The sequence below is a fragment of the Medicago sativa genome, chromosome 6 (assembly GCF_051527215.1).
Source record: "Medicago sativa cultivar Bolivia chromosome 6, Bolivia_mono, whole genome shotgun sequence".
Lineage (NCBI taxonomy): Eukaryota > Viridiplantae > Streptophyta > Magnoliopsida > Fabales > Fabaceae > Medicago > Medicago sativa.
This window is the reverse complement of record NC_140754.1, coordinates 37244029-37266295: the sequence shown is the minus strand read 5'-3', so window position 1 is coordinate 37266295 and position 22267 is coordinate 37244029. Positions and strand designations below refer to the sequence as shown.

The window sequence follows — 22267 nt, the reverse complement described above, 5'->3', positions numbered from 1 at the left end:
AACCGGACGATTAGGGAAAACCTAAGATCGTCACTGGCATTTTTTCTATTCTTGCTTCTACTTGCTTAATATGTTGTTTCAACAACATATCTTCTCTTATCACATAAGTGATCCTTGCTATCTTACTACTTCTTGACGAACTACGCCAAGTCTCTACTTGTTCTTGACGACCTACGTCAAGGCTCTATGACATAACATAAACATGTATGATAGATATGCATAGTTAGCTTCATTAATTATGTTAGCGTGTAACAAACAACTTTTCTGAGTTCATTTTACGGATTAGTCCCGAGTGGAGTAACCCCGGAAGATAATCCCTTACTACCGGTGAAATGCTTAGCAAGAGCGCACCGGACTCCCTTAGTGAACGTGCGGGTCCCTTACGGCTCATCCCGTTCCCCATGGAGAACCTTTTATATCCAACCTTGGAAGGAATATAAAAGACACGACACCTTTACTTCTTAGTGGTCTTGACCACTTAATACTTAGTCTTATGCATGTATGAAGGTTAAACCTATTTATGCTATCTGTTTTACCTCGGATCTTAAACCGACCCCTACTAGAGGTAACTTGTATGCTTGTTTATCATACTTTGTGAATAGATTAACTAATCATTCACATCTTAACTTAAATAAATCTAAGCTTAACTATCTAGTTTTCGATAACTAAACCGAGGCTCTAGTTCTTTCCCTTTCTTAAAAGATTAACTTGCTACCCAATTCATGATATAATTCTCTCATTTACCATGCTTAGATAAACTTGCCAAGTACTTGATTCTTATTCCATGGAAACATTTTGGAAACCTATGCCTTAGGGTCTTGATATAAGTAGTTTATTAGTGTAAAAGAATGCATGCAAGCTAACTGGACCCAAATGGCAACGCACAAGATGAGACGAGCAAAACAATGCAGTGAGCACTGCTTCACTCGCCTCGCGAGAGAACTTACTCGCAGTGGCGAGTACTAACTCGCAGTGGCGAGCTAAGAGGCGAGCAACACCCCCAGTTCGGCCATTCTGCTCGCATCGCGAGCTCCTTGCTCGCAGTTGCGAGTACTTACAGTCCAGCACCTGCATAATGCTTGTTTATGACCAAAAATCTTCAAATCCAAGTATCCCAAGGCATATAGTGACTCTAATATTCATATAACACCTGGAAAATAGTCATGGAACAAGTGTACACAAGTATATCAAACATGATAAAGATAGGGTAATACAATCACAAAATGAAACTCTAGAAAAAATATGTTTCCTTACTAGCATGATCACACAAAACCAAGGGAGGAAAGCTAACTAAGGAACTCACCTAAACAATACTCTTGTGACATCTCCAAGTTCCAAGCTCAAACAAGTCCAAACCCTAGCTTTTGTCCCACTTGCTCCCTTTGCTCAAACCATTACCCTCTTGATGTTTTCTTGCAATTTAAGACATCTTGATCCTTGCTTGACCTTCTTTAATCCAACCCCAAGCTCTCTTCAACAAAACACTAATCTCATAATCCTTTCCATGTGATGATTGAGTTGGAAAATAAGCTTAATAGAAGCTTCTACTTGTTCATAAATCTTGGTAGTATCATAACATGAGCTTAATCTTTAAGAAGAATAGGTTTTGGAAGATTGATGAAGAGGAGAAGAGAGATGGTGGCGTGGGAGTAGAGAGAGAAGGGAGAGAAGTTCCCAAATCCAACCCTAGAGAGAGAAAGGAATAAAGATTATGAAGATATTTGTCTCCAAAGCCAAATAAATATCCCTTAGCGTGTAATTACCATAATACCCTTGCCTCAAGCGTTTTAATTATGACACTGATACTTAACTAGTATTTAGCTGACATCTCGTAATAATTATTCTCCATACTTACTTTCCATAAACTTTAATCCTCTGGCACGATCGACTGGTAATATTCCGATACTGACAGGCGGGATATTACATTCTACCCCCCTTAAATAAATTTCGTCCTCGAAATTTAGAAATCATCTACCAATCATTGCAACTGAGACCTACCTTCTTAGTTTTCCGTTAAATAATTTTCGATCATTTCCACTTAAAAGGTTTGATACATACTTTCCTTATCGAAACATGTAACTCATCCTCTTCTTAACCCGTGATAGGCGTTTGGCAAGTGCACCAAATGCTATCGAAGTAGTAAAAATATCGATCCCACGAGGACTGTTTTTAACTTCAATAATTCAATCGCGTTATAAAATTAGGATGTATAAAAGTTTATTTTGTTTTGCCACTAGGCAGTAGATTTGGTTTGATTTTATGAAATCAAATAAAAGAAAATAGATTTGATTAAGAAAATATGGAGAGAGAGATGAGATCAGATCCGTCGAATCCTCTAAGTTCCCCTAATTGGTCTACTGCACCTATTTGTTATGAATCCTCTTCTAATTTACGATGATTAACAAAATAGCCCTAATCAATCCCTTGAGTTAGGACCCTCTTCTTAAACTACAACCCCTAATTCCTTAGGTGGTCTAATAATTCTTGAAGGTTTTACCGAACGTTAACCTATTATCACTAACAAACGATTATCTATTCCTAGACTAACCCTGTTTATTAGAACAATTCAATTAGGTCTAAGTCGAAAGCCATGGTCAGTGGTCGTTCGTTCTCACGAAATCAAGTTATATGTGATCAAGATATAAAAAGCATTAAGAACAATTGAATTGAATAAACTAGAATTGAATTCATAAACAAAATAGAGTTTCACAGCAACATGTGTCAATTAGGGATACAAAGATTCATCTCGGATCTAATCTCTAAGAGATTTAGCTACTCATAATCGAGTTTACAAATAGCATAATCAATGAAATAATTAAAACATACATGAATTGGTAAAAGGTTGAAGAAATCGCCCTTCTAGCCGTCTCCGATGTCTCAAAATCGCACTTTGCTCTCCAAAATCGTTACCCCCATTCTTCAGATTGAGTGCAGTATTTATAGAAGTTTTGGGCCTGAAGTTGCAAAATCGCGCCGCGCCGTGTTAATAATCGCGCCGCGATTTCACTCAAACAGGGATGTTGTAATTTTCTGCGTCCAAAATCGCGCCACGCCTCATAAAAAATCGCGCCACGATTCTGCAATTTCCAGCACTTCCAGAATTTCTGCTTTTCACACACCCAGACTGTCTAAAATTGCTACATACTCAATAAAAACATCAACACAACTGTTTCTTCAAAATCTTCTATTTTTCTTGCTTTTCTTGCTGCTTAATCTTGCTTGTGAACTCCAAAATGTGATGAAAATGACACTAAAAATAGCGAATAATTGACTGTCATCACATCCCCAAACTTGAACCATTCCTTGTCCTCAAGGAATCTACTTGCAATATTGACAATCGACAGTAAAATAACAATTACCTGATCAAGCGATAGTACCCAAAAGTTCAACACCTTACTAGCTAAAGATGAGCTAGTTTGACTTGTACGCATCCACCAATTCACAACTCCACGCAAAAATATGAAAGGGTTCACACATAGTCGACATGCAATCTACATATTACCATACGCTTGAAAAGTTTCTAAACGTCAATCAAAATCAATGTCAATGCATACTTTGAGGTCTTTAAGGGTTATAACGGGGCTTAGGTGAAGGTGGGATAATATTTGGATAAGTAGGCTACACAAAATTTGAGTTAGGCATTCCTACGGAAGTTAAGCACAAAATTCAATCCATCATTCATTCACCTTATGGAACAACAATTCTTGCAAAGGTACTAGAGAACACTTGTAACTATTGGGACAATCGAGTTTAAAGTTACTCGGATTTTCAATGTTTTGTCCCTTTTTCATTCTATTCTTTTCTTCCTTTTTTTTTTTTGATACACCATTTTTGTGTGTATTTTTCATGATAATGTTCTTTGTTCTCTAGTACCCCCAGCCCCAAACTTAGTTGGTTGCAAATTCCAATAGCAACCCCAAACTTAATTATTTAGAAACATTCTACAATGCCTAACTCAGAAAAGCAATATGGGACAAGTCCTAAAAGTCTCTAAGCTTGTAATGTAGTTTGTCACCGAACAAAAAGTTCTAATCCTACCGGCTCAAATTGGTTAAGAAAAGGATAAAATATAACAGTTATAATCAGGGTAGGCTTCAAAAGGCTCACATGACCAAGCGCTTTTGCTTCAGTGTGCTAATGACAAAGATCAATCAACATTAGAGAAAAATCGCAAGTTCTAGAAATGTAAATGCATGGAACACTCTAATATAAGTAAATTGAAAAACAAAATTTGGCCATGAATCCTTACAGTTTAGATATCTGGGAGTTGTGACTACCTATCTTTAACGTCGTACGCTTCGCCTTTGATGCACAAGTCACTCCTCCTTTTGAACTTTTGGAATACCAATTGAACAAATATTTGTTACTAAACTGGAAAAAGTCAACAAACAAGCAAATTCATTAATAACAAACAAGTTCAAGAACAATTACATCAACGGGGGCCACAACCGAGTTAATCCAAAATGAAAATTAAAGACAAATTGTTTGACTCAACAATAGAAATAAAATACTGAAAATAAAGACATAATAAAAAGGATGGGTTGCCTCCCACCAAGCGCTTTCTTTTACGTCATTGAGCTCGACGCTTCAACCACTGTTAGGGTGGCAAATATGTCAAAAAGAACACTTCATCCTTCTTCTTCCTCTTGTTTGATAGGAATTCCATGAATTTGGCACAAAGAATCAGATACTTCCATGCACCCACTGTTAAACCTTTAGAGTTTGAACTCTCCCACCTTAGAGAAGGACATTCATCCATTTGCACACGAGTGATTTCCTTAACCCCTGTTTGTTCAGACTTCGGAAAAATGTCAGCACTCCTCACTTTTGGATTTTCTTCCACCACAACTTTGTGACACTCAATCTCCATCTGAACCAGCTTCCTCTGAGACTCATGTGCTTTCTCAACAAGATCACCACACTGAACATCAAACTTTTCAAATAAAACTTGATTTGACACCAAGAAATCATCTAAAATATTCTGAAGTTGAGTATTGTAATCGATGTTGATCACCTCTTTCATCCCTTCACCATCACTACCTGGTTGATTTGCCTCATGATGATCACAACTCGATATTTTGTTGTCAAAAATTTTGATCTTAAAAGATAGCATATATTTTTCATACTGCAACTTAGCAATCTCTTCTGTGTCATAGAGGAGTACCCTGTCTATCATAGCTGCAAAAGTTGGATAAACTTTTCAGTAGAACAGTACAATGAGAAGAAAACAAAGAGCATAATATTTTTTTTTAATATATATATACAAAAATATAAAAGACAGAAATCCTAAATAATAACGTAATTGCCAAATTGAAATGACTCAACAGTCCCCGGCAACTGCGCCAAAAACTTGATAGGCGTTTGGCAAATGCACCAAATACTATCGAAGTAGTAAAAATATCGATCCCACGAGGACTATTTTTAACTTCAATAATTCAATCGCGTTATAAAATTAGGATGTATAAAAGTTTATTTTGTTTTGCCACTAGGCAGTAGATTTGGTTTGATTTTATGAAATCAAATAAAAGAAAATAGATTTGATTAAGAAAATATGGAGAGAGAGATGAGATCAGATCCGTCGAATCCTCTAAGTTCCCCTAATTGGTCTACTGCACCTATTTGTTATGAATCCTCTTCTAATTTACGATGATTAACAAAATAGCCCTAATCAATCCCTTGAGTTAGGACCCTCTTCTTAAACTACAGCCCCTAATTCCTTAGGTGGTCTAATAATTCTTGAAGGTTTTACCAAACGTTAACCTATTATCACTAACAAACGATTATCTATTCCTAGACTAACCCTGTTTGTTAGAACAATTCAATTAGGTCTAAGTCGAAAGCCATGGTCAGTGGTCGTTCGTTCTCACGAAATCAAGTTATATGTGATCAAGATATAAAAAGCATTAAGAACAATTGAATTGAATAAACTAGAATTGAATTCATAAACAAAATAGAGTTTCACAGCAACATGTGTCAATTAGGGTTACAAAGATTCATCTCGGATCTAATCTCTAAGAGATTTAGCTACTCATAATCGAGTTTACAAATAGCATAATCAATGAAATAATTAAAACATACATGAATTGGTAAAAGGTTGTAGAAATCGCCCTTCTAGCCGTCTCCGATGTCTCAAAATCGCACTTTGCTTTCCAAAATCGTTACCCCCATTCTTCAGATTAAGTGGAGTATTTATAGAAGTTTTGGGCCTGAAGTTGCAAAATCGCGCCGCGCCGTGTTAATAATCGCGCCGCGATTTCACTCAAACAGGGATGTTGTAATTTTCTGCATCCAAAATCGCGCCACGATTCTGCAATTTCCAGCACTTCCATAATTTCTGCTTTTCACACCCCCAGACTGTCTAAAATTGCTACAGACTCAATAAAAACATCAACACAACTGTTTCTTCAAAATCTTCTATTTTTCTTGCTTTTCTTGCTGCTTAATCTTGCTTGTGAACTCCAAAATGTGATGAAAATGAAACTAAAAATAGCGAATAATTGACTGTCATCAACCCGCATAAGAAACGAATATGATCTCCTCTAACTTAATATCTTCCTCAAAATCACAGAACTATTTTGGAACATAGTGATTGAACTTACCTCTGCTACATGAGAATTGGTTGTTCGGATCCATAACTTATCCATTTAGTATTAACCACTCATATAAGTAACATTCCTGTTAACTAAACACTCAAGATTTGCCTTTTAACTGGGGTCCTAATGGAAATCTATGTTTGCCCTGCAGTGCTCACTTGCATCTAGATCATCTTATCATGCATACATAGTCTTTCTTACCGCACCTTGCGATTTATGCCTCTTACTTATGTTACTTATCTTGATGATTATACAAATCTCTTAGCTCTTCCAAGCTCTTCAAAAACCTTTCTAACTTGACATGAAGAAGCGAAACCCATTACGTTGATTCACCTGACAACTTATTAACCATTTTTTGTGGTTCACTTTCCCTTAAAACTTTCTGCTAAGTCCATTCGCACTTGCATTGAACACTTTGGTACACAACCGTGCATCCCGTATGATATTGATATCACGCGAACGTTGTCAATTCCTCTTAAATCTTTATCTCCATAATATTTGCATACCTTCTAACACCGTTTCTTGTTAGATAATAACGATACTCTTTCTAGTACTTTACTTCAAAAGATTTCTAAACTTTGGTAGATAGGTTCTTGGAACGAACATTTACTTGAATAAAGAAAATCTCATTTTGAAGCCAAGTTTGTAATGGTACCTCAGAACCACAGGACGAGTCTCTAAATTTTATTAAAAAGGTTTTACAACTCGCCTCAAACTTGTCTATATCAAGTTGGTTCTGAAGTCCTTACGTCTTAAGTGAGCTTGCTCACGTACGGCGCAACTCATCGGTTTCATCAATGTTAAAAAAATATTTTAAAACAACTTCGTTCCCAAGTTCCTTGATACCAATCTTAACTTTAAGAAAGTTATACTCATAGCTTGACACTATTCTAACAAGTATCGTTATCATTTAACAAGTTTGATATAGGAGGGTATGTACTTCTTCGTGCATATCTCATGAATGACATTCCTTTATCTCAGCACATATTCTTCCTGACCAGCCCATAACTCTTCTATGCATTCGACATTACCAATTAGGCAATCCGATTACTTCATTGTGGTAACTCTAGTCTTCCTTGTCTTACTTAAGTGAATGCACCTCCTTTATACTTTTACCTTAATCAACACTGACTGCATAAGCATTGATAATTACTTCTCATCAAAAATCTTTGCTCGTCTCTTAATGCTTCTTCACTAAAACCGTATTACTATCTCAAACATTCTTCACGAAGATTCTTACTTCCAATTTTCATACTCTATAGTTACCATCGACAACTTAACCGATTAACTTATGTTGCGCTACTCTGATTCCCTCCGGTTGGCCTAAACCAAAACTCTAATCCGTTGAGATGAGTAAAACTTTACACTTACCACTGCTTGTGAATTTAAAACTCATGATATACTTATCGTATACTCATAATACTTTACTTGGGGATAAGCCTTACGTTCTTGCTAATGGAGTTCACCTCCTGATTTATACATATCATACTTGAGCTTATTTCCGAGGGATCTCAAATTCCCATAGTAGACTCATCTTTCACTTGAATATACACTCCTTAAACATCTAACTTGTACCTTAGTACCCTCTCATATTATATTTTGCTTACTCATTCCTATGCTTGCTCGTTGGTTTTTCTTTTAAAGAAAACTTCATAATTAGCACACGGGTCATTGACGTTGATGAGTTTTCCACTATAAGTATTTACATATATTATATAAATACTGAATCTAGGTCCTAGTTGTTACTCTAAAATCATAGAACGAGTTGATAACATATACGTGTCATCAAATCTTGGTTCTATTGAGTTTAGCCCACTCAACGCAAGTCGTAACAACCGGTACCTACAAAACTTCTTTTGAATTTTCAAAACTGTCAACTTCAATTACCCACATGTGTATGTCATTCTAAAATCTTGTAAACTTTATGATTCAACATCCTAACGAGCCTTAGCAAGTTAATTAAGCAAAACGTAGATTCGGGGAATACTCATAACTCCACAAAATTCAAAAACCTTGTGATCTAATAAAACTCTTCACCACTTAACTGCTTACTTCATGTCTTCACCTCCGTGACGTTCATTCTAAATACCTGAATCTCTAAACTCTTGGTCTAAACTCCTTCTCTACCCTTGTCACATTAACTTCCTAAGTTACCTTAAACTGAATCGATGTTCATTAATGTTTGCTCATGCCTTTTCCTTTGAAAACTTTAGGATGTGATATGCATTAGTCACTCAATGTCCTAATGGTTTTTTTTTTTCGCATAAAGAATTGTAAAGGCAACTCTCCAATAATTAATGCAAATCCTAGAGACGAACTAACAGTTTTCGGAAAAACTGAGAATTTCGCCCCAGGTTCGCTATTGGCGAGTTTCTTCAGCTCATTTTTCTCAAAAATATACTTTGCATGAAAATTCTTATTTCTCAAGTAATCCAATGCACATCAATCATTCCTAACATCGTAAATATTATATAACATATGCATGGCAAGCATCAACCTAATTCAATACAATCCTTGGCACGTCGGAAATCAATGCCTTAGTCCTGATAACATAAAACTCTCACTTAAATCCTTAACTTCTCCCACTACGAGTAGCTTACCTCATTACGTTTCCGCTTAACGTAAGTTCCCAAACACTAGAACCTACTTTGAACACACAAACCCTTGGCTTTATTCACATAACACAACCCCTGAGATCCCACTGATTCCATCAACATATGTCGACCTCTCCTTACCTTGTAGTCTTGCACTTACTTTCCAGAATACAATTCCTTTCTATGCAATAAACCCGTTCCAACAACGACTCTTACTGAAGCTTCCAGTTGTACTTAGATATATCTAATTCCTTCTCTTACGGGGTGTACAGAGTATACTTAACATCTTACCCGCCATTGTCTGAACGTTCCTTCTTAGCATTGCCTTACCTTCCTAGAGGTTTCATACTTCTACTTGTTTGTTCACCGGCCACCTACTGGCACGATCAACTTCTTATCAATACTCAGTCTGATTTCTCACTTCTGAGTTCACACCTTCCAGTGTATCTTCATCACATACTTCGTTCCTCGAGGGTCCTATTCAGCTCTAAGGCATCCTTTCTAATCGTCGAATGTTAAATTGAGTTGATCAGGCTCAACTAACAACAACAACTAGAACATTTACCCGGAAGCCAATGGTCCCACTACCTTTGTTGTAACTTAATGACCCAAGGCACGGTCTGAATCGACCTGCTCTGATACCAAATGTAACACCCATACCAGACGTATCTAGAATGTCTAGCATGTGCGTTAGTTTAGTACTGGATACATTAAAAATTTACAACATAAAAACTTCGAATGAATATCATATACAACAAATGCGTTCGTACAATAAGATTATAACTCAACTTTTCCAAGATATAATAAAGACATCCTTGAATATCCATATCCTGCTGCAGCTGGTACGAACGAACACTTGTTGAAACATCCATCCGGCTACTAGCTTCCCAAACCATCCTGATATCTGAAACAAATAAGGATTGGGATGAGACATAATGTCTCAGTGAGTTCCACCTAACCCTAGGCTATAGGCAACCACGGGGAAAACCTACGGTCACCACGTGTCTACAATACAACCTGCCGGTTGATTATACGTGTGTGGGGACTTGCTTTCTTAGACGGCGGTGCTTGATAGGGTCGTCTTAATATTCTTAACTCGTTATAGGCTTCTCTTCCTATACGTGGCATGGCAGTTAAGGGGAATCTAAAACCGCAATGCCAAGATACGCTCTATGCATCAAGGCTCTCATAAACTTCTATCATGACACGATTCTAAACCGGACGATTAGGGAAAACCTAAGATCGTCACTGGCATTCTTTCTATTCTTGCTTCTACTTGCTTAATATGTTGTTTCAACAACATATCTTCTCTTATCACATAAGTGATCCTTGCTATCTTACTACTTCTTGACGAACTACGCCAAGTCTCTACTTGTTCTTGACGACCTACGTCAAGGCTCTATGACATAACATAAACATGTATGATAGATATGCATAGTTAGCTTCATTAATTATGTTAGCTTCATTTTACGGATTAGTCCCGAGTGGAGTAACCCCGGAAGATAATCCCTTACTACCGGTGAAATGCTTAGCAAGAGCGCACCGGACTCCATTAGTGAACGTGCGGGTCCCTTACGGCTCATCCCGTTCCCCATGGAGAACCTTTTATATCCAACCTTGGAAGGAATATAAAAGACACGACACCTTTACTTCTTAGTGGTCTTGACCACTTAATACTTAGTCTTATGCATGTATGAAGGTTAAACCTATTTATGCTATCTCTTTTACCTCGGATCTTAAACCGACCCCTACTAGAGGTAACTTGTATGCTTGTTTATCTTACTTTGTGAATAGATTAACTAATCATTCACATCTTAACTTAAATAAATCTAAGCTTAACTATCTAGTTCTCGATAACTATACCGAGGCTCTAGTTCTTTCCCTTTCTTAAAAGATTAACTTGCTACCCAATTCATGATATAATTCTCTCATTTACCATGCTTAGATAAACTTTCCAAGTACTTGATTCTTATTCCATGGAAACATTTTGGAAACCTATGCCTTGGGGTCTTGATATAAGGAGTTTATTAGTGTAAAAGATTGCATGCAAGCTAACTGGACCCAAATGGCAACGCATAAGATGAGACGAGCAAAACAATGCAGTGAGCACTGCTTCACTCGCCTCGCGAGAGAACTTACTCGCAGTGGCGAGTAGTAACTCACAGTGGCGAGCTAAGAGGCGAGCAACACCCCCAGTTTGGCCATTCTGCTCGCATCGCGAGCTCCTTGCTCGCAGTTGCGAGTACTTACAGTCCAGCACCTGCATAATGCTTGTTTATGACCCAAAATCTTCAAATCCAAGTATCCCAAGGCATATAGTGACTCTAATATTCATATAACACCTGGAAAATAGTCATGGAACAAGTGTACACAAGTATATCAAACATGATAAAGATAGGGTAATACAATCACAAAATGAAACTCTAGAAAAAATATGTTTCCTTACTAGCATGATCACACAAAACCAAGGGAGGAAAGCTAACTAAGGAACTCACCTAAACAATACTCTTGTGACATCTCCAAGTTCCAAGCTCAAACAAGGCCAAACCCTAGCTTTTGTCCCACTTGCTCCCTTTGCTCAAACCATTACCCTCCTGATGTTTTCTTGCAATTTAAGACATCTTGATCCTTGCTTGACCTTATTTAATCCAACCCCAAGCTCTCTTCAACAAAACCCTAATCTCATAATCCTTTCCTTGTGATGATTGAGTTGGAAAATAAGCTTAATAGAAGCTTCTACTTGTTCATAAATCTTGGTAGTATCATAACATGAGCTTAATCTTTAAGAAGAATAGGTTTTGGAAGATTGATGAAGAGGAGAAGAGAGATGGTGGCGTGGGAGTAGAGAGAGAAGGGAGAGAAGTTCCCAAATCCAACCCTAGAGAGAGAAAGGAATAAAGATTATGAAGATATTTGTCTCCAAAGCCAAATAAATATCCCTTAGCATGTAATTACCATAATACCCTTGCCTCAAGCGTTTTAATTATGACACTGATACTTAACTAGTATTTAGCTGACATCTCATAATAATTATTCTCCATACTTACTTTCCATAAACTTTAATCCTCTGGCACGATCGACTGGTAATATTCCGATACTGACAGGCGGGATATTACAGAATGTCTGTGTTATTAGTTGTTGTTTTTGAGTAAATGTTAAATAATATTGACGATGTTGTCTGTTATGTGTGGTTTCCATCGTTTCTAAATTTCCGTTTATTTGTTTTTCCAGATGGTATTGCTGTTAAGTTTCATTACGGGGGTAGCTTTGTTAGGGATTGGGTTATTTGTTACAATGGTGGAAAAGAAACATTGATTGAAGGTTTAGATCCTGATAGGTGGAGTTACTTTGAGATAAAGGGAATTCTGGGAACTGGTTTGCTAGTTAAGGAACCTTATAGGTTGTGGTGGATGTTAGATGAAGAGGTTAGTTTTAGGGTGATTAAAGATGATGCTAGTGCTGAAGTTGTAAAAGATTATGCAGTTAAAAAAATGTCTGTTGTGAATGTTTTTGTTGAGCATGATGTGGATGAAAGTATAGCTGTAGTTGATGTTCCTAATTACGTTGTTGTTGGTGAGGAGTTGGGTCAGAGTTATGATGTAGTTAACAATGAAAAGGGTGAGAGTTCTGATGCTGTAAGAAGGGAGAAAGGTAAAGGGGTGTTAGTTTACAGTGATAATGAACAAGGAGATGTTTGTTGTACAAGTAGCAGTGAGGATGAGGGTGAAGATGAAGATAATATTGACAGGGAACTTGATAGTGAAGAAGAGAGAGCACTTGGCTTTGAAGATGGGTTTGAAGGAGTGGATAATGTCAATATGAATGAAGACACTGATGTAAAGATGGCTGATGTAGGAACAAGTGAGCAAGTGGATAATGTTGCTGATGTGTATGATGCTGATTGGGGGAAGGAGTATGAGAGTGAAGAGTTAGATTCTGATGATCCAGATTTGAGTGGTGATGAGAAAGGACCTGCTTATAATGTATTTCAGCCCAGCCAATTAACTAAGGATTATGTGTTTACAGTTGGCATGGACTTTAGGAGTCTTAAAGAATTCAAGGAGGGTGTAAAGGAGTGGTGTGTATTAAATCAGACCCAGGTTAAAACTGTCAAACATGATAAAGTAAGGTGTAGAATAGTGTGCAAAGATACCAATTATAAATTTTTAACTCTTTGCAGCAAGGTGGCCCACACCCATTCATTTAAATTAAAGACATGGAATGGGGACCACACATGTGGTAAGGTTTTAGAAAACAGAAGTGCTGATGTACACTTTGTTACCAAATATGCCCTTGATAAGTTGAGGAACTCTGACATGAAGGTTACTGATATAATGACAGATCTGAGAACACAGAAATCAGTTGGAGTTTCATTTTATGTAGCTTGGATGGCAAAAAAGAGGGCCATGGAAATCATTGAAGGGGATGCAAGGAAACAATATACTTTAATGTGGAGATATGCAGCTGAGCTTCAAAGGGTGTCCAAAGGAAATAGATGCAAGATTAATGTTGAGAGATTGTCTTTGAATGTTCAACCTAGGTTTAGCAGGTTTTATTTTTGCTTTGATGGTTGTAAGCAGGGCTTTTTATCAAGTTGTAGGCCATTCATAGGGGTAGATGGGTGTCATCTGAAAACCCAATATGGAGGTATTCTACTGGTTGTAGTGGGTAGAGATGCAAATGACCAATACTTCCCTTTGGCCTTTGGAGTTGTAGAGAATGAGACAACAGATTCATGGAGGTGGTTCCTTACATTATTGCTTGAAGATATTGGAACCAACAGGAGATGGGTATTTATATCTGATCAACAGAAGGTTAGTTATTTTTTTTAGATCTGGTTGCTTCCTTTAATTTAATTGTGTAACTGGCTCTTTAACTCTTGAACTATATAACTGTTAATTAATTTCAGGGTCTGATATCAGTTCTTGATGAGTGGTCAGACATAGTTGAACACAGACTTTGTTTGAGGCATCTTTATGCAAATTTTAAAAAGAGGTTTGGAGGTGGTGCTTTGATCAGAGACTTGATGATGGGTGCAGCCAAAGCCACTTACTATCAATTGAGGAAGTCAAAGATGGATGAGCTACAAAAGGTTGACTTGAAAGCATGGGAGTGGTTAATGGGACATAACCCTAAATATTGGTGTAAGCATGCTATGTCTTATTACCCTAAATGTGATGTTTTAATGAACAATATATCTGAATCATTTAATTCAACAATATTGGTTGCTAGAGACAAACCAATCCTTAGCATGGCTGAATGGATTAGAACATATTTAATGAATAGGATGTCAACCAATAGGGCTAAGGTACAAAATTGGAACTATAGGATAATGCCTATGCCTAGGAAAAGATTAAATACAGAAATTGTGAAGTCTGGTGGTTGGGTAGCCATATGGGTTATTGCTGATGAATTTGAAGTTCATCAAATTGGAGGAGGTCATGCCTTTACTGTTAATTTGGCCAAACACACCTGTTCTTGTAATTTCTGGGAGTTGGTGGGGATTCCATGCAGACATGCCATTCAGGCAATGTCTAAAACATCAAAGGACCCAGAAAATTATGTATCTGAATGGTATAGCAGGGACATGTATGAAAAATGCTACTCACACAATGTCAGTGCTATTAATGGTCAAGACATGTGGCCAGAGGTTGAATGTGAAGAGATGTTACCTCCTGATTACAAGAAAGGGGTAGGAAGACCAAAAAAGCTTAGAAGGAGAGAAGCTGATGAAGCACCATCATCACAGGGTAAGTATAAAAGATCTGGAACTACTTACAGGTGCACAAGATGTGATGAGTTTGGGCATAATGCTAAAGGATGCAAAAATCTAACTGTCAACCCCAATGCTCAAAAAAGAAAGGTATTACATTTACATGTTAATATTCTCACTGTTTATATCATATCACTTTGAGTTATAAGCTAACATGTGTGCACTTTTATGAATGAAAACAGAGAAAGCCACCAAGACAAACAAGTGCAAGTGCAAGTGAAGCTGTTGATGGAGCAAGTGCAAGTCAGAGTCAAGCAGGGACTAGGGAGTCTATACTGAGTACCCTAGACATAACTGAGGTTGTTCAGGGTGCAAGTAAAAAAAGGAAGGTTGGGAGCAATAGAAGATTCAATCCTCCAAGACAGAGTAAGAAACCTCCAAAAAATCCAATGGCTTTTATGTCTTCATCTGTCAAGCCAAGTGCTAATGTACAAACAACAGTGCACACCACCAAAAAATCACACACCTTTATAGTGCCAAGTGCTAATGTCAACATTGTTGTGCACACATCAAAAAATGCACACACACATATGAAGCCAACTGCTAATGTCAACACTGTTGTGCACACATCAAAAAATGCACACACACATGTGAAGCCAACTGCTAATGTCAACACTGATGTCCACACATCAAAAAATGCACACACAGTTATCAAACCCTCAGCTAATGTCACCACAGTTGTGAAACCAACACCCAATGCCCAGCAACCTGTCATGAAAAAACCTGCTATGCAGAAAAAGCCCCCAACAAAACCTCCTGTTAAGACCTTAGATGTTGTTAGAGCCATTGTGGAGCCAATAGTGAAAGTGAAACAAGTTAGGAGGAGTAGCAGAACAATATGGAAAGGTCCAAAAATCAAAGATGGTCCAGGGAAAGATATGGAAAACCCAATTGAGCTGGTTGATGAAGAAGTTGCAGAGGCAAATGGATCAGGGAAAGATGTTGCTGAAGCTAGCCCAAGGAAATTAAGAGATGAAGGTGGAAGCTGCTTGGCCTTGTTAAGAAGTGTTGAGAATGTGAGATATATTTAGTGATTCCTACTGACTTGTATTTTCTGTTTGGCTATGTCCAACTTTTGTAACAGCAGTACTTGGTTAAGACTTGTATTTTGTGTTTGCCTATATCCAACTTATGTAATAGCAGTACTTGGTTAAGACTTGTATTTTGTGTTTGGCTATGTCCAACTTATGTAATAGCAGTACTTGAATTGACATAACTCTGTCATTTGCTTGGCTAAGACCAACTTTTGTTACACTAAGTATGAACATCAGTTCTTTATGAATGAATGGTTTTTAATTTTTCAACTATTATAACTTGTGTTTCAAACTTTAATAGCAATCATTTGACAAGCATTGACACAAGCTAACAAGGCATGATTTCATTCATTAACATCGCATTACATAATAGGGTACCAACAACATTACGCAAACACAATTTCCCTAATAATAGATAGTACATTACACTACATTACACCATAAAAGACCACTATACACCATAACAGACCACAATACACAAACTACATAACATCACTTCTTAACAAAGAAAACAGCAAAGATCAACCAGCTAGCTATGATAAGCCACTTAAGCCATTCAACCTTCTTCTTCTCAGCCAACACCTTCATTTTCCACTTGTCTTTCTTCTTCTCCTAGATTTGACCACAGTTGCAATATTGCTTGGCAGACTTTCCAGACTTTGCAGACTCAGCTTCACGAATCATAGGTCCATTCACAGCTGCAGAATCTGTTTCACAATTCACATGTGCATTCAAAGGAGCTGACTCTGCTTCCCTTGAGTTTGAAACAGCTGAATAGCACTGAACCATTGGTCTGCTAACTGGCCCAAGTTCATCATCCCAAATCCACTCATTACAGGTTTTGTTTTTTTTCTACATACCAAACCATTTCCAATGTTATTCACTGTCATTAAAATACTATAAAAACGTAAAATTCCAACAACTTACTTGCCAATCTCGACACCTCCAGAACCTCCTGCCTGGATTTTCCAAAGTCGTTGATATGTAAATAATCATCGGCTTTGGAGGTAAACAACGGCACAGTGGAAGCATCCCTCGAGATGTGGGCAATGACTGAGGGGGAAACTTGCCACCATTGAAGTATGTTTCATAGCTGTCTCTTGTTGAGGTATCAGTAGACATTTGAAATGTTGAGGAAATCAGTGTTGGAGAAAGAAAGGAAGAGGACGAACAAGAGAAGAAGCAAGAGAAGAAGACCATCTGCAGAAGAGAAGAAAGGGAAGAAGAGAACAAGAAGGAAATCAGCGGTGAAAGAGAAGAGAAGAAGAGGGTTCTTGAAGAAGAAGAATGAAGGGCATTTTTGTCATTTTTCCTTGGTCTCAGATGAAGAGGGGCAATTTTGTCCATTCCGGTGCCCATTTGCTGAGTCACACAAGTGAAAACCAGATTAACAGTGCCACGTCAGTAATCAGATGACATGGCATTAATTAACTGGGTCAAGGGACGAAATTTTAAGTGATTAAACTTTGCAGGGGCAAAAAAAAAAAAGGATTAGCGATTGCAGGGACGAAATTTTAAGCGACCCCTATTTGCAGGGATGAATAACATATTTAAGCCTTGAAAAATTTGAATGACCTTCTTATAAGTAAAAGTTTAAGTGAAGTTTGGTGAAGTGATGCTCAATCTGATGCTAATTATATTCAAAAAAAATAATTCCCTAAATATAAGTCGTTTTTCAAGTTACTAGATGTATTTATTATTTTTTTCGAAAGATAAACTTAATTAATGCGTGCTTATGAAAAGGGAAGGATACCCCCAATCCCTTTTTCATTTTAACTTATCCAGTTCAAAACAGTTTCATTCTGAAATCAAATATCATGACATATTTATATGTGGAAGATATCTAGCACGTCTTAACCCATTTACAGTATTTGCAGGTTGTTCTTTTGAGGTTGGCTATTTTTAGCCAAAATAGAAGCCGAAACTGTTAGAGGTATTAATCTGGTTCATCTGTGTAAAATGGGTAGGCTAATTCTTAATTGTGCAGAAACATGAGCTATGTTTGGAAAGATAGATTTTACATTAGAAAATAATTATAAGGCTGAGGTAAGAAAATAACTAGGCCGTCTATCTAAGACAATGACGCTCATTGATCAAGTAGATAGAAAGAAAATCTCCAATGGTCCATTAAGCAGAGTTAGACCCTCTGTTAGTCAAATATCAAAGCCACTCAAGTCCAAGAAAAGTTACACTATTGTTCAGAATAAGGAAGTTATTTCTTCCAGCAAGGAAAAACAATGAAACCGAGAAAATAACCGGCAACAAAGCATCTACAAATACTGCCAGCAGGAGAGTCCTTTCTGTCATTTGAAACTCGCTAGAAAGATGAAACAAAGCTTCAATTTTTTATCCCGTTTTGTTTTTTTAACCTTGCCATGCCTTGCAGTTTGAGAGTGCATAGTTCAAATAGGAGTTTGACCCTAAAGAGTTTTTTGATATGCAGTTTTGATCGGCCAAGCACGGTTCCCCAATTAATATCCTGCAAGAGTAAAATATTGGATATTGTCTAATTGCCTCAAATTTTATAATGTGGATTCTTTTTATAGAAATCTAGGACATGATGCTTTAATCTTGTATCTTCTAGTTGCTTTCAGTTTTTATTTATTAGCTAAAAATATTGCAATTTTTACAACGATCCATCAATTCAATCACGACAACTATCCATCAATTCTTGGTATTCATCTGATGAAGACACAAGGTATAACATCAATGCAACTACTACCAAACAAGGTTTTAAAAAAGATCTGCAACTCACAACGTCAAAGTTTTTGATGCACCTATGACTGCATTGAGACCGCGATCACGACCACACCATCTATATTCGTCTTCAATTTTTGCAATACCAAGGATCCCAACACGATGGTGATTTAAAAATTTGATAATAAATTATTAGTTTTGAAGATCAATAGGAGGATGCTCAACCTAATTTAGAAAGTAAATTTAAAGATGACATTAGTTCAAATCCCAGCAACATGATTTGATTACCAATTTCTAGTAAAGGTGAAAATCTGCTCCTTTTCTTCAAATCGATATTTCTAACTCTGTAAGTTCAAATGCAATCCCCTTATTTCAAAACACGTAGATACTTCATATAAAATAGAGAATCAACAAAACTTGGAATTTATAATATGTCAACGTAACAACGAGAGACATTTGTAAAACCAATAATATGCAGAGTTTCACACAGTATGTTCTATACAGGTATTGAGATTTGAACAGTCTTGTTGAGCTTAAATTTTAATTGAGTTCTTTTCAGAAGTTATAAAGACAACAATGCTACAATTATATGATGATTTTAGCCAATTTTTTAGTTCAATATAATGTTTTTTTTCACGATAACAGTAGCACATAGACACAGTCACACACACAATTAACAGTAGCATGCATAAAGACCTCAATATTTTAATTGTTAGATTGCTGAATTTTCTTCAGCTAATAAAATGTTCTAGAGTTGAAAATTTTAGAGTTGAAAAATTTAGTTTTTTTGATCTGATGTGTCATTGACCAATCTTATGTTTACATTTTTCTAGTACTATTGCTTTGAGCAAGAGTTGTCGTCTGAGCTGCTGAAATTTCCAAAGAAGATGAGAAAAGGACTATATGGGGAACCTGTCACTATCTGGGTCAGCTGCAAACTTGATTGTTTGTGGACAGGCTGGCCGAGCTCCGAACCTATCATACAGATTTGGTTTGGACACTCATAAGAAATTTGTTGTTGAACTTCAAAAGGGCTCTGTTGTATAAATTTACGTATAAGCAAAATCGATTTCCTGATATACAAGTTAAAAGGTATATGAGAAGATATACATATAGGTTCAAAAGAAGTTAAAATTTATCATCGTTCAAAAGAAAAGATTTAAATCTCTTCTTGAAGTGCTGCTGAATCGACTGTTATGCATATTTGTCATGTTGTCAAATATTTGAGGGACATGGAATTATCTCTTCTTGTGTCTTCAACAAGAATATGATCAGTTCATAATCCATATTTTTGAATGAATTTTTATTTCAAATCAATTGGGACTACAGCCCTGTCCTTTTGAAATTAAGTATATGTCGAATTGAATTGAAGAGAATGTAAACATCATTTAATTTTACGAAGCTCTCATTTGTGTCAAGCACTAACAAAAATTTGTGCAACAACCAATAATGTTATAGGTTAAATCTTAAGAAATTGAAATTTTTTAATGACCTTCTTATAAGTAAAAGTTTAAGTGAAGTTTGGTGAAGTGATTCGCAATCTGTCGCTAATTATGAGTCGTTTTTCAAGTTCCTAGATGCATTTATTATTTTTTTTGAAAGATAACCTTAATTAATATGTGCTTATGAAAAGGGAAGGAGGAAGTATCATGAGATATTTGTATGTGAAAGATAACCTGTTTACAATATTTGCAGGCTGTTCTTTTGAGGTTGGCTATTTTTAGCCAAAATAGAAGCCGAAATTGTTAGAGGTATTGATTTAGTTCATTTGTTAGATAACTAGCGGCTTAACCCGTTTACAATATTTAATTCTTAATGTTTGTGAAGATACATGAGCTTTGTTTGGAAAGATAGATTTTACATTAGAAAATAATTTTAAGGCTGAGGTAAGGAAATAACTTGGCCATCTAACTAACACACTGATGCCTATTGATCAAGTAGATGGAAAGAAAATCTCCAATGCCACTCAAGTCCAAGAAAAGTTACACTATTGTTCAGAATAAGGAAGTTGTTTCTTCCAAGGAAAAAAACAATGAAATCGAGAAAATAGCCGGCAATAAAGCATCTACGAATACTGCCAGCTGGAGAGCCCTTTCTTTCATTTGAAATTCGCTAGAAAGATAAAACAACCCTTCAAATTTTTATCCTGTTTCGTTTTTTAACCTTGCCTTGCCTTGCAATTTGAGAATGCATACTTCAAATAGGAGTTTGACCCTAAAGAGTTTTTAGATATGCAGTTTTAATGGCCAAGCACGGTCCCCCAATTAATACCCTGCAAGAGTAAAATGTTGGGTGACTTATATTTTGAAGTCTCCAAATATCAAATTGAAGGATACACCCTAATCGTCTAAAATCGGATTTTTCGTCTGTTGTATTCTTTTGTGATGACTGTATTGTTTGTATAGCTAGTATCTTAGATTGAAAATATTGTTGAAATGTTGGTTTGTTCTTGCCAATTAAGTCATTGATGGCCACTCTTGTGATTGCAATTTCTCTCTATGTTGTAGGAAATAGTGCTTGTCCATTTTCCATGATGGTGTTTTGTGTACCGCATTTCTCTCTTTTGAAAATTCCGATTTTGATCATACGAAGGATGTGACAATATTGGTAGGACATCTTTTTTTTTTTTTTTTTTGTATGATGAAGGCCAAATGAATAAAAACCAGGAGGGGTCATGAATCCGTATACAGTTAAGAGGAGGCAATTAAAGATGGCGGTTGACACAGTTTCCTTCCCTATGATAACAAGTTGTGACTCAGTCTCTAACCAGTGATTCTGCCAGTTTTCAGTGAAAGCTTTCTGAATCGCAAATATGGCTGCAGATAATTCAGCTATGAAACCTGAAGTAACCCCAATATTTAGCACAAAAACTTGCAGATAATGATTCTTTAATCTTGTATCTTCTAGTTGCTTTCAGCTTTTTATTAGCTAAAAATCTAATTTTTACAACGATTCATCAATTCAATCACGACAACTATCCATCAATTCTTGATATTCATCTAATGAAGACACAAGGTATAACATCAATGCAGCTACTACCAAACAAGGTTTTAAAAAAGATCTGCAACTCACAACGTCAAAGTTTTGTATGTCCCTATAACTGCATTGAGACCGCGATCACGACCACATCATCTATATTCGTCTTCAATTTTTGCAATACCGAGGATCCCAACACGATGGTGATTTAAAAATTTGATAATAAATTATTAGTTTTGAAGATCAATAGGAGGATGCTCAACCTAATTTAGAAAGTAAATTTAAAGATGGAGTAACGAGTCACTAACCAATGGTATTTCAAAAAAAGAGAAGAACACTCGCAGGTGACATTAGTTCAAATCCCAGCAACATGATTTGATTACCAATTTCTAGTAAAGGTGAAAATCTGCTCCTTTTCTTCAAATCGATATTTCTAACTCTGTAAGTTCAAATGCAATCCCCTTATGTAGCATGCATAAAAACCTCAAGATTTTAATTGTTAGATTGATAAATTTTCTTCATCTAATAAGATGTTCTATTTCCTTGAAAATTTTAGAGTTGAAAAATTTAGTTTTTTTGATCTGATGTGTCATTGACCAA

The 22267-nt window shown here is 36.5% G+C and overlaps 1 protein-coding gene and 1 long non-coding RNA gene across 2 annotated transcripts; both read left to right on the top strand.

Annotated features, from left to right (window-relative positions):
• Positions 1-13343: 13343 nt before the first annotated feature.
• LOC146914919 (uncharacterized) lies at positions 13344-16197 on the top strand. The gene is made up of 4 exons (XM_085716205.1): positions 13344-14001; positions 14097-15050; positions 15143-15433; positions 15497-16197. Exons 1-4 carry the CDS (start codon positions 13504-13506, stop codon positions 15989-15991), a joined length of 2238 nt encoding a protein of 745 aa, XP_085572331.1. The 5' UTR covers positions 13344-13503; the 3' UTR covers positions 15992-16197.
• A 4186-nt stretch (positions 16198-20383) lies between these two features.
• On the top strand, positions 20384-21278 carry LOC146914918 (uncharacterized). Its single transcript, XR_015013191.1, has 2 exons — positions 20384-20442; positions 21199-21278. It is a non-coding gene; the product is annotated as an uncharacterized LOC146914918 (long non-coding RNA).
• The last annotated feature ends 989 nt before the right edge of the window (positions 21279-22267 follow it).

Bases quoted from the DNA above. Each gene is read 5' to 3' on its own strand.
- LOC146914919 (XM_085716205.1), top strand. From the start codon at position 13,504: ATGAAGGTTACTGATATAATGACAGATCTGAGAACACAGAAATCAGTT. The intron at 14,002-14,096 runs GTTAGTTATTTT...AATTAATTTCAG, and splicing joins TTATATCTGATCAACAGAAG to GGTCTGATATCAGTTCTTGA. The intron at 15,051-15,142 runs GTATTACATTTA...GAATGAAAACAG, and splicing joins CCAATGCTCAAAAAAGAAAG to AGAAAGCCACCAAGACAAAC.